At 44.7% G+C, this 13,352-nt stretch overlaps 1 protein-coding gene across 1 annotated transcript in view; it reads left to right on the top strand.

Moving 5' to 3' along the window:
- Window positions 1-13,352, top strand: part of LOC147221237 (transmembrane protein 132B) — a 309,075-nt gene that overhangs the window by 102,737 nt on the left and 192,986 nt on the right. The window contains exons 2-3 of the mRNA XM_086169493.1: window positions 6,595-7,019; window positions 8,998-9,569. Coding sequence (XP_086025619.1) covers window positions 6,595-7,019; window positions 8,998-9,569 — 997 coding nt within the window. The remainder of the gene's footprint in view (window positions 1-6,594; window positions 7,020-8,997; window positions 9,570-13,352) is intronic.

The raw sequence follows: 13,352 nt of genomic DNA, 5'->3' as shown, positions 1-13,352 counted from the left end.
TCGTAAAGCGTCAGCCGCGTTTGTAAAAGTTTAATTCACGTGAAACAGCGGCGCTGTGAGCAGGTCCACGGTTGGATTCTTTGCATGTTCTTCCCGTGTCTGCCTGGGGTTCCTCAGGGTTCCTCAGGGTTCCTCAGGGTTCCTCACTGCTCCTCAGGGTTCTTCAGGGTTCCTCAGGGTTCCTCAGGGTTCCTCAGGGTTCCTCAGGGTCCCTCATTGTTCCTCAGGGTTCCTCAGGGTCCCTCAGGGTCCCTCAGGGTCCCTCAGGGTCCCTCAGGGTTCCTCAGGGTCCCTCAGGGTTCCTCACGGCTTCTCAGGGTTCTTCAGGGTTCCTCAGGGTTCCTCAGGGTCCCTCAGGGTCCCTCAGGGTTCCTCAGGGTCCCTCAGGGTTCCTCACAGTTCCTCAGGGTTCCTCAGGGTTCCTCAGGGTTCCTCACGGCTCCTCAGGGTTCCTCAGGGTCCCTCAGGGTTCCTCAGGGTTCCTCAGGGTCCCTCAGGGTCCCTCAGGGTTCCTCAGGGTTCCTCAGGGTTCCTCAGGGTCCCTCATTGTTCCTCAGGGTTCCTCAGGGTCCCTCAGGGTCCCTCAGGGTCCCTCAGGGTCCCTCAGGGTTCCTCAGGGTCCCTCAGGGTTCCTCACGGCTCCTCAGGGTTCTTCAGGGTTCCTCAGGGTCCCTCAGGGTCCCTCAGGGTTCCTCAGGGTCCCTCAGGGTTCCTCACAGTTCCTCAGGGTTCCTCGGGGTTCCTCACGGCTCCTCGGGGTTCCTCAGGGTTCCTCAGGGTTCCTCAGGGTTCTTCAGGGTTCCTCAGGGTTCTTCAGGGTTCCTCAGGGTTCTTCAGGGTCCCTCAGGGTCCCTCAGGGTTCCTCAGGGTCCCTCAGGGTTCCTCACAGTTCCTCAGGGTTCCTCGGGGTTCCTCACGGCTCCTCAGGGTTCCTCAGGGTTCCTCAGGGTTCCTCAGGGTTCTTCAGGGTTCCTCAGGGTTCTTCAGGGTTCCTCAGGGTTCCTCAGGGTCCCTCAGGGTCCCTCAGGGTCCCTCAGGGTTCCTCAGGGTCCCTCAGGGTTCCTCACAGTTCCTCAGGGTTCCTCAGGGTTCCTCACGGCTCCTCAGGGTTCCTCAGGGTTCCTCAGGGTTCCTCAGGGTTCCTCAGCCGGCGTGCAAAGTTCATCTTGCAGCTCCCGAACAGGCCAGATCATCTGAATCCGCCTTTCCATGGAAATATGGAGAAGCCGACTCGGTAATTTAAGCAAAATATAAATACGAAATAGAAATAAAAAGCAAGGATTGCGGTATCGCGTTCTGGTAGCTCCTCTCCACGCTCTCATCCGTCTGGATGTGTGTGTCACTGTTTATCTTCCAGATCTGCATGCTTGAGTGTGCTTTAATTATTAGCTGTGCATGTGTATGTGCACACGTGTGTGTGTATGTGCACACGTGTGTGTGTGTGTGTGTGTGTTTGTAAACAGAATGCCCTCTCACCGTATCCACAATTAGCATATAAAAACCGTTTTCTTTGCTAACATAACACGTGATTACATTCACCCGTATTCATCTCCAAATCCGAACACACACACACACACACACACACACACGTGAACGCACACACACACACACACACACACACGTGCGCAGATGCACCAATCAGCAGGATGGCGCAGGCTCCTGTTGCGGCGGCTGTTTGTCAAGCCGGGTTCCTCGCCGGGCGCCTTGATCGTCTTCCAGCGGAAGCGTCGCCGCCACGTTTCCGTGGAAACCGACCTTTTCTCTTTGCACGGAAAATTAAATTAATCCGCGTTTTGAAAATCTGATTCCCCGATATTTAACATCCTGGTCCAAAGGGTCAAGCCTTGGCCTGCGTGAAGGCCCTGCAGGCCCTGCGTGCATGGCGGCGTCAGCTGCTCCGCCGTCCCCGGACGGGGACCGGGACATATGCTGCGGGAGGCTCCTGCGGACACACACACACACACACACACACACACACACACACACACACACACACACTCGCCTTGCAGCGCCACTGTTGCATTAAGAAAAGAAAATGGAGGCTTTTATTGAAGCCTGTTTGGTTGACCTCCACTGGACCGGCGCGGAGCGTCTAAACGCGCGCAAGTGTTCTCGAATCCCCCTTAAAAGCGGTTTTATATCGTCGCCACTTCGATTTTTCCGCCCTATTTTTAGGCGAACCCAACCTCGCGCAGCTCAAGGTCTTATTTTTTCGGAGGCAGATTTAGCACGCTTTGGCCCAAATGGCGGAACACGTGCGTCCCGCCGGAGCTCGCAGTCGCCGCCGGTTCCTTCCGAACGCGGGGAGAAAAAGAAAAATTCCAAATGCGTATCGGACGAGGAAAGGATCGGGCGCGCCGTGATACGTGTTGACACGCCATGCATAATTCTCCTCGTTTAATGTCACGCAGTTTCGGATATCCTTCTCTTCTGTAAAGATACGCCGCCGACGTAACGCGGAAATCATCTTCCGGCTTTCGCTCGTCCTGATCGACGCTGACACGCGAAGGCAAAACGGGTTTCTCTTCAGAACCGAACGTTAGCGCTTATTTAACTTATCAAATTATGTTAAAATGCATCTTGTATTTGCAAGTGTTATTTGCAGTGCTTATGTCCTCTATTGTAAGTCGCTTTGGATAAAAGCGTCTGCCAAATGTAATGTAATGTAATGTAATTTCCCTTTGATTTTCTTGACTTTATTTATTCATTTTTCTTATTATGTTAAAATGCAATTTTACTTTGATTTTCTTGACTTTATTTATTAATTTTTCTTATTATGTTAAAATGCAATTTTACTTTGATTTTCTTGACTTTATTTATTAATTTTTCTTATTATGTTAAAATGTAATTTTACTTTGATTTTCTTGACTTTATTTATACATTTTTCTTATAATGTTAAAATTTAATTTTACTTTGATTTTCTTGACTTTATTTATTAATTTTTCTTATTATGTTAAAATGTAATTTTACTTTGATTTTCTTGACTTTATTTATACATTTTTCTTATAATGTTAAAATGTAATTTTACTTTGATTTTCTTGACTTTATTTATACATTTTTCTTATAATGTTAAAATGTAATTTTACTTTGATTTTCTTGACTTTATTTATACATTTTTCTTATTTATTTCCGAAATTAAATTTAATTTCATTCCACGTGTATCTGGATTCTCCCGGGACGTCTGGATCACGAGAGGTTATTGCGTAATCGTGCAAAAAAAAAAAAAAAAAAAAAAAAAAACACGACGGGAAGCGGCAGTTGCTCAGCATGTTTGGAAAAAAATGAAATAATATATAATTCATCTCCTCCTCCTTCTGTTTTTCTTTCTCCTTCACAAAAAAAAAAAAAAAAAAAACAACCTCCCGCTTCCCAAATTGACCGTTTCCTCCTCCGCCGGTTCAGATAGTTTGCGACCGTCGTAGATTCGGGGTCGTCTGAGAACGTCACCGTCTTCACCTTCCGACTCAGCCTTCCTCCAAAAACGATCACCGCTCATCCTTTTATTCTTCCCGTCCTCCTGCCCGTCCTTCTCCCACGCGCCGAGGTTTTCGCTTTATTCCTCTGCCATCCTTTTTTTTTATTCTTTTATTTGATTCGATTTTTTTTTTTTTTATTCTGAAGTTGCCTCGGTGTGCTGTTACCGCAGACGGCGCCACGCTGTCCCACCCTCATTATATTTTCACACTCCGCCTACCTCAGGGCATACGGACACACTCACACACACACATTTGGACACGTGCACGCATGCATGATTGCTTCTGTATTTGATGGAGCCACCGGAGCAGATGTCTCCGTTTTCCAGCGAGCGCCAGGAATTAGACCGAGCCCGTCGTGTTTTCTTCCGTGCCCGAGACGATCGAAATAAAAAAAATAAATTAAAAAAAAAAAACAGTTTTACTTTTCTATCCCTTTTTCAACTGCTATATTTTCTCTTTTTATGACGTAGCAGCTGGGCTAATGCTACGAGCGCCGGAACGGGCCGATGCGTGTCCTGGCGTTAGCACGCATGGGGCAGCTGCTCCGAAGGGTTTTTTTTTTTTTTAGATTTATTTTTTGTTTGTTTGTTTTTCTCTCTTTTGTCTTTTTCCCGCTCAAACCGTTTGGTTTCATGAGCCGTGAAACATCGGACCGCGGGAAGCCTTGTGTTGCAACCGCTGGAGGATTTCGTGTTTTTTTTAAGAGCTAACTCTCTTTAGGAAGACCGATACGCCGGATTTGAGCTTCATTAAAAAAAGGAAAACAAAAATGGAGTGTTTTCTTTTTTTATTTGTTCCGGGAGAACTACAAAAAAAAACGTTTACAAAAAAACGTCAAACGTCAGTAAAATTGGACAAAAATGTGAAAACCATAAAGTTTGGAAAAAACAATTGAAAATCTAAAAACTATTGGAAAAACTATAAAGTTGGCAAAATGTGATAATATATGTATATTCATGAAAATTTTGAAAAAAAATGTCAAAGGTCATCAAATTGGAAAAAAATGTGAAAACTATAAAGTATGACGAAAATTGTAGACAAAGTGAAAAATATTGGGAAAAGTTTAAAAATTGGCAGAATGTGAAAAATATATGTAGTCATGAAAATTTTGACCAAAAATGTCAAAGGTCACAAACATTGGAAAAAAAGTGAAAATCAGCAAGTATTGAAAAAATTGTTGACAATGTGAAAAATATTGGGAAAAGTGAAAAATTGGCAAAATGTGACAACATAGATATTCATAAAAAATTTTACAAAAAAAGTCAAACGTCAGTAAAATTGGAAAAAAAATGTGAAAACAATAAAGTTTGGAAAAAAATATTGAAAATGGAAAAAACTATTGGAAAAACTAAAAAAATTGGCAAAATGTGATAATATATGTATATTCATGAAAAAATTGAAAAAAAATGTCAAAGGTCATCAAATTGGACAAAAAAATATTGAAAATGTAAAAACTATTGGAAAAACTAAAAATTGGTCAAAATGTGATAATATATGTATATTTATGAAAATTTTGAAAAGAAGTGTCAAAGGTCATCAAATTGGAAAAAAAATTGAAAACTATAAAGTATGTCGAAAATTGTAGACAAATTGAAAAATATTGGGAAAAGTTCAAAAGTTGGCAGAATGTGAAAAATATATGTAGTCATGAAAATTTTGACCAAAAATGTCAAAGGTCACTAACATTGGAAAAAATGTGAAAATCATAAAGTATTGAAAAAATTGTTGACAAAGTGAAAAATATTGGGAAATGTGAAAAATTGGCAAAATGTGACGATATAGATATTCATAAACATTCATAAACAGACGTGTAAATATCTAGTTTCTCCGGTTCTCCGGTTTCTACTGCTACACTTTAAGCAATGAACGTATGAAGCAAAGTTCTGGGAAGGTTTCGTTCTTCTGCTTCCATTTAACACCATCTCATCAACATCCTCCTTCCATAAAACTCCTCTCTGGTCTTCAACTGGACCGTCCAACCGGCGTCCTTCAAGCCAGATCTTCTCCATCCCTGCTCCCTCCACGTCCAAACCATCTCAGTGTGACTTTATCTCCAGAACATCTAACCTTCCTCCTCGCTCCCAAAGGGGAACCTCCACATCTTCACCTCTGCTTCCTCCAGCTCTCGCTCTCCAAACCAGACACCGTGGCTGCTCTCACCTTCTTCTACATCTCACATCTTCTACGCCAGGCAGCTTGTCCACCTCTTCTCCACCTTCTTCTTGAAACTTCTCCCAACTGTTCATCTCCACTTGCGTCCCTCTCCATCACACACCTGTATTCCATCTCGCAGCAGCTAACCTTCATCCATCTCCTCTCCAGGCTGTACCTCCACCTCGCTAGATGTTCCTCCTACACACCACAGTATCATCTGCAAACAATATATTTCATTGCATAAATGATTCTGACGGTACGTCGAAGTCAAGTTCATGCAAATAATTTCATCCGTTCATTTAAAGGACGGATCAAAACGCCGTCCCTTTGCAGGAAAACATAACCCCTCCCCCAATGTTCTCTTTTTTAAACTGAAATAATGAATAAAATAAAAATATTAAAATAAATAAAATAAAAATAAAAAAAAAAACACTGATACATGAATAAGTAGTTTAAAGAAAAACAAATAAAACAAATAAATAAAAAATGAATCTATGAATCTGCAAGCTCTCGTTCCCTCTGAAACGATCCTCTAATATTTCAGAAAATATACCGTCATTTCCAGACGATAAGCCGCGACGTTTTTCACGTAAACAACGATGCAGCTAATATATGGACTTTTTCGGGTGGGGGGACGCTAACGAGCTTCACGCCGCTAAAACGTTTATCCTCGTCACATCGGACCGATGAAACGACCGGGAAATTCTGAAGAAGACGACTTTGACGGTTTTAGCGCGCAGGAGGAAGCTCGAGTTAGCGATCGGCTAGCCGGTGCGGCTTATAGTGAGGTGCGCCCAATAGTCCGGAAATTACGGTATCTGTATCTCCGCATCTTCACATCATCAATCACGTGGAACCCAGTGAGTCCACGCAACGTGAAGCCTCATCGGCGCCAAACAAACACTCAGCTACCGTCGACCCGAACATCCGTCGGCCTGACGTTCTGCGTTCTCTCTTCCCTCAGTGTCCGACAGCCACATAGGCGTGGCGGCGGCCGGACCCGGAGGATCCTCGGACTCTCCTCAGGCTCGCTTCTCCACCTCCGTGCCCACCTACCTCCCGGTGCAGTGCCAGCTGAGCGGCGCCGAATCCGCCTATTTCTTGCGGGAAGCCAATCAGGAGGTGATGAGGAACGGCAGCTTGTCGTCCAGGACGGAGCCCTTCTTCCTCCACCGGCTGGAGCCGGGCGCCGCCGCCGCCGCCCCGCGACCCCTGCCGGGTGTTAATTGCAGCTACGGAAACTTTAGCGCGGAGCAGTCGGTGCCGGTGGAGCTTCTCCAGGGGCCGACGCCGCATCTGCTGCGGGCGACCAACCGGGTGACGCTGAACTGGAAGGTCAAAGGTCATGTGGTGGTGCCCAGGGTGGGGTCAACGCGCCCGTGGATACAGGTACTCCACCCGCAGACACCTCACCTGACTTCATTTGTACTTTAAGATCTCTGTACATGGGATTTCATTTTTTTTTTATATTATTTTTTTTATTGTTATGTTAAGAACTTGCTCTCCGCTGATTCCTGTTGCCTAATAATATAACAATAATAATAATAATAATAATAATAATAATAATAATAATAATAATAATAATCTTCTGCCTGCTGTCTTTTGGTAATAATAATAATAATAATAATAATAATAGTAATTATTATTATTATTATTATTATATTCATTATAGATATCATATTCACTAAATTGTTCTTATTATTGTGGTTTTATTATTAAAAATACAATAATTATTATTGTTATTATTGACATCGTCATTATAATAATTATGATATTCACAATATTCTTAATTCTTCTCATTGTTGTTTTTTTTTCAATAATAAAAGTAATTATTATTGTTGGATTATTATTATTATTATTATTATTATGGTCATCATCATTGTTATCATTATCATATTCACAATATTCTTTATTCAATTTTTCTTTATACTTTATTTAGTATTGAATTTTTCTTCTCATTTTCTTATTACAGAATAATTTTTATTTCATCTTTAATTTCGTATCTTATTTTTTTTTATTGAACACTATTCTCTTAATCCCTAAGGAGGATAGCTTGGTTATAAACATGTGTAATGAATTAACTGAGAGTAGAGTAGTGCCACAGAAACAACTATATATTTCCTAAAAATAAAAAGTATATCCAAATAAAGGGTGCAGGGGTTGGAGCTTCTGCCTGAAGGTCCCTGCTTGGGTTCCTCCAACAGTCCAAACACATGCAGGAGCTTCACCGGAGACCCTGCAGCGACCGAACGTGCTAATTTGAAAAAAATCTGCTGTCTTTTGGCCAAATTAAAGAGAAAGATTCAAAAGTTCCAACTGTGCCGGACACGAATCCATGCTAAGTGCTTTTGGGTATCAGACGTGAACATCGCAGCTGTTGTGCGTCACATATATCAATATATTATCCGGCTCTTGTTGACAACAAATCAAACAGAGACGCCGCCGACCGGAAGACAATCCTTCAGATCAATATCAAGACTCCGATCGGTGCAGCGACGCTTATCTGGCAAGACCTTTTACATCTGAAGGATCTCAGCAAGCGGTATTAGCTTAGTGAAATTGATAGCATTATGCTTCACGGAGCTAACGAGGACGAATGCGGCGCTAATTCCATCCGGAAGGTTCAGATAGCAGCGCTTACCGTGCTAACGCTAAAAACACACAAAAAAAAGCAAAGCCTTCATTGCACAACCAGGAACTGCAGACACATTTATGCATTTTAATGCGCCTTCACTCTGTCAGAAAAATGTTAAAACGCGGGTTTTTGTTCGGACTTGTTCATCGAATCATCGTTTACCTCGCCGTCGTTCCCCGATGGACCCGGGAAACGGGAAACCGGCGCTTATTTATAACTCCATTTGTTCGGGTTTGATACCTTGTTTTACTTCTGCATAAAATTGCCGGTGCGCTAAGGCCGCGTTCCCAAAACGCCGACGTCAAGATCATTGCAAAGGTAGAATTGATTCGGCCACTCGGGGGAAACGCGGCTTCGCGGGTTTAATTTACAACACACACACACACACACACACACACACACGTCGCCTCCCCCCTCGCTCGGAAATGTGTTTTGTCAGTAGCCTCGGCGCTACTGAGAATTAGCGAACCCTTTTGTTTCTTATCCTTTTTGAAAATCTGCACAAATAAGATAAAAGAAGATTAAGCCAAGAAAGAAAAAGGGGGAAAAAAAAAAAAAAAGAAGGCTAATTTGGATTCTGTCAGCTGGAATAGAAGTTAAAATCCCAGACGCTGCCGCTTTTCAATTTTCAAATTTCAATTTGCGGGTCTGAATATTTACGGGGAAACAAACCGACACGAAGAAGGAAGAAGCTATTTCCACGGAACCGACGGGCGTTAATTGTGTTTTCAGGTTCTGTTCTACCTGGCGGGGCGGCGTTGGGACGAGCCGGACCCTCCTCCCTCCGGCCTCCTCCCGTGCGTCAGAGCTCTGGCCGTCCGAGACGCCAACGAAGCGGTACCTTCGGCGGGCTGCCGGCTGGTCGGGCCGTCCGGCATCTGCGTGGTCCGCTTGGAAATTCCCCCGGCTTGGTTTTCGACGTCTCAAGCGAAAAAAAGACCCCCGGAAGTGACTCCGCCGTCGCTGGATGTTTATTACTCCGTCGTACCGGCGGACGGTCCCGGACAAGAGTGCCCTTCCGTCGTCAACGAACCGTGGAGAAGCTCGAATCCCAATCCGGGGCCTCTGGGAGGGCTCGGATTGGGCGCGCAGTGGAGCGCGCTCGCCGAAGGGGGTCTCCAGGACATGCAGAAAGCGGGTACCGTGGAAATGAGCGCGGGTCCGGTTTCCGCCAAAGGGGAGATCCTGCAGCTGGACGAGAACCTGGAGGTCCTGGTTCCCCCCAGCCCGGTCCGGCTCGGCAAGACGGTGGCGTTCGGCGTCTACATGAAGAGCCTTTCCAGCGTGGAGCGGTTCACTCTGAGGTAGGGAAGGCGTTTCTGCGCCGCCATTTTTCTTTCTTTTCGCGTTCGTCTCTCGGATTTCTGCGCTTCTTCTGGTTTCGGCATCTCCGCTTTTCCTCTCTGATTCTTCGCCCCGTCGTCTCGGCTCTCGGCGGCCGTCACACCCGCGGCGCTCGGCGTCGTTCGGAAAGCCGCAATGCAAATACCAACCTCATGAATATTCACGATGGCGGAAAAACAAATGACACGGCGAGACGAAATAGAAGCGAAAGTGAAGGTTTCGGAGGAATAGGGCGAAAAGCGTTCAGATTTATTCTATCTATTTTTTTTTCCCTTTCTTTCCGGCTGAAATCGACGGCGGTCTCGACCGCGCTCGCCGGAGCACCGTTGACTTTTTGTCAAGATTTCAGGCTAAATAATGACAGACGTGCGAAAATGTGTCACCGCATCTGAAGACGAGGCGGCAGCTATTGAGGACGTCTTAAAGCGGGTGTTTTTTTTTTTTTTTCCACTAAATGCGTCAAATTGAGACAAATATATCGCCGTTTTCCCCGCAGCTAGCTTGAATTATGGAAGTTTGGTCGCTCGTGCAAAGCGAAAATACCTCGACGGAAGGAGCTCCATCTCTGCTGATAATTTACAGGACGTTTTGTCCGCTTTTTCTTTTTTTTTTTTTTTTATCATCCATCAGCGGATTGTACTCTTTTCCCATATACATATATATGGACGGTTATTCTTGCAAATTCATTATCTAAAAAGCACAATAAAGCTAATTCAGAGATTAATTTCTTGGGATTTTATATTTTCCTTCACCTTTTGTCGCAGACACCAGAACAATGACGTGACTGTGAATCAGTCGATATCGAATACCTGGCAAAATCCGCTGCGTTTGCATTTCTTCCATCTTTGACAGAATCGGCTTTTTGGTAAAGGAGTTCGACTCTGGTTGACGGTTAGCTTAGCTTAGCTGCGCACAAGTGACCCTTGTGCAAAACATCGACCCCCGAGGTGCTCCTGACGCTACACTGGGTTTTGCGTGGAAACTCCGCCGACGTCGGCACGTGAATGGATGAATGCTACGTAGCTAAATGTGCTTTAAAGGCTTGGCAGCGCTACAGAAGCCCATATATAGCCAGTAGCAATTAGCATCACCCACTCATCTCAATCTGACAAACGTTCTGATAGCATGAAATGTTGGCATACAAGAGGAAGCGACCATTGGCTCCGCCCATCACCCGCGATTGGTCGGTTCTGAATTTACATCAGATGCTAAGTTGTTTCCAGAGGAAAGCAGAGGAACTAAGAGCTGCTATCTCTTTCTTCTCTGGTACAGCAACACTGCCGTGTGTGTGTGTGTGTTTGTGTGTGTGTGTGAGCACGCTGCTGCAGTAAGGCAGTAAAGAAAAGAAAAGCCCAGTACTTTTGCTTTTTAATACAATCTTTCTCCCTCTTTCATTATTGCACCAGGTTGTATTTTATTTTCTCCTTTACTTTCCCCGTTGTAGACCGTTTTCCACCTGTGTGTGTGTGTGTGTGTGTGTGTGTGTGTGTGTGTCACACTTACCACACTTGCCCTCTGCCCTCACACACATTCCCATTGTTAATCTCCTTTGTTAGAAGCACAGTCAGACATGTAATCAGGCTTAAGTGGATTTTACCTGTATGTGTGTGTGTGTGTGTGTGTGTGACATAATAAGCCTTAAGTGTGCTCCATCACACTAAGGTGATGTGATTATGATAAACTGCTAAGGATATGGAGATGCACGGCGATATGACAGGGGGGGAAAGGGAGATAGAGAGAGAAAGGGATGGAAAAGAAAGAGAAGAGAAGCATCACAAGGTTGATGTTAGAAAGAGAGAAGAAGACAAGATGACATCACTTCTATCTCCTTTCTGTGCTTGGAGGAGGAAGTTCATTCATTCATTCATTCATCGGGGATCCTCTCCCCGGGTCGGAGCCAATCTCCGCTGTGATTGGCCGACAGGCGGGGTTCGCCGATCAATCACGTCCGGACAGTTCAGGGTCTCCGATGAAACTCCTGCATGTGTTTGGACTCCGGGAGGAACCCGGAGAACCCTGAGGAACCCGGAGAACCCTGAGGAACCCCACGGGTGGAGAACATGGAGGCTCCACACATGCAGGGATCCAATGGGGACCTTCTAGAAGCGAAGCTGAACTGATTCAGCGGCGGGAAAACTACGGCCCGCGGGCCACGTCCGGCACGTCGGTCTTTATAATCCGGCCCGCCGAATGAATGATTTGATTAATGAATGTAGGAACTCAGATGGGAGATTATCTCATTTTTGGAGTTACTTGAGAAGTTTCCTGAGCTGAATGACTGAAAGATTTTCAACCGGCGTGCCGACGGCTACGATGACGTGGAGGTCAATGTTAGAGTTCACGAGTGAATGAGGGGGATGGAGATGGACGAAAGAAAAAAAGAAAAGACGGTGAGCTGGAGGTCATTTAGCGAAAGCTATCTTTCTTTTGGATTCACTTTTGGATGCGATGCCACCGACTCGTGCGTGACGAGAAGCTAACCAATAGCGCCACGGTGCCGATCTCCAAACCAAACACCCTTCCGTTCAAAACGAGCCGATGGACTATTTTGTACTTACAAACAATGAGAAACGGCAATTTTTGGGAGAAAAACCACAAAGGTAAACGAGAGAGCCCTCAAAGCTAGCGAGCTTGTTGCTGAACTCGTAGCTAAATCAAAAACGTCCGACGCTGTGGCAGAAACATGAATACTTCCATGACTACTTCTTTCTACCATGACTACCAGAACGTCCCTTTTGTGTTCATCCAAACAGACCCAGGTTTCACCCAAAGTGAGCATAAATACATTCGAAACTATATTATTAAATATCATATGTATTATATGTAATGTGTTGGAGTGTCAACCTCGAAAAAGGTAGAAAATCACTGCTTTAGCCTTTACTGTGAACACACTGACACACATTGATGAGCCGGACGTGAAGCTACGAGGGGAAAAACTTGTTTGTCCGTGAAATGCGAGTAAACGGCAGAGCCTTCAAAACCAAAGCTGGTTTTATTTTCAAAGCAAATGTCAGATGAGTCCGATATTTACCGTTTACAAATGCGTTTTGTAAACGGAGCCAAACAGCTGTGAAAAGGATTCATACAAGTGATTTTTGAACGGCGAGGTCGATGGCTGGTGAAGCACTGACTTCATCACGATCGCATCTACAAACTTGCAAACCCTACAGAGGAGTTTATTCATCATTTGATCAACTGCAGGTACAAACTGTGGCGCACAAAACGCATATTTAATTAAAAAAAAAAAGTTATGATGGTTTTAACTTTACTTATAAATGACGTCCGAGCGCCCCTCCTTCTGAACAAAATTAAGTTTGGACATGTAATCCACCATTTTGAAAGTGGGGAGATGGAAAACAAATGGATGGCTGCGCTTGAATTGCTAATTCCAGCTTGCCGTCGCTGTGTTCTGCAGCCGAGGAGTCGCAAGAAGGAATCCCTGGAATCACAAGCACCCCCTACGGTGAGGCAGGAGAACGGCGTGCCTCACCTAGTGGCTCTTGGCAGCCGCTCAGCTCAAGAAACTAGTAACACACATACAGTTGTTGACAAATGCAGTTCATGTAAAAGTGGTGAAACTAATTTAAAAGAGACAGAAAATTCAGTGTTAGTGCAGAGCACGCTAGCAGTCAGCCGTCGTCGTGAGATCTACGTTGAGGCAGAACAGTCCGCAGCCTCACCGCGCGTCTCCCATCGGTATCTGAACAGTAAATGTGAAAATCCAGCCGTTTTGGTCATCTTAA

The sequence above is a fragment of the Fistularia commersonii genome, chromosome 22 (genome assembly GCF_037954325.1).
Source record: "Fistularia commersonii isolate RoL2024-O1a breed Wild chromosome 22, RoL_Fcom_v1.0, whole genome shotgun sequence".
Taxonomy (NCBI): domain Eukaryota; kingdom Metazoa; phylum Chordata; class Actinopteri; order Syngnathiformes; family Fistulariidae; genus Fistularia; species Fistularia commersonii.
This window is presented reverse-complemented; position numbering and strand designations above follow the sequence as displayed.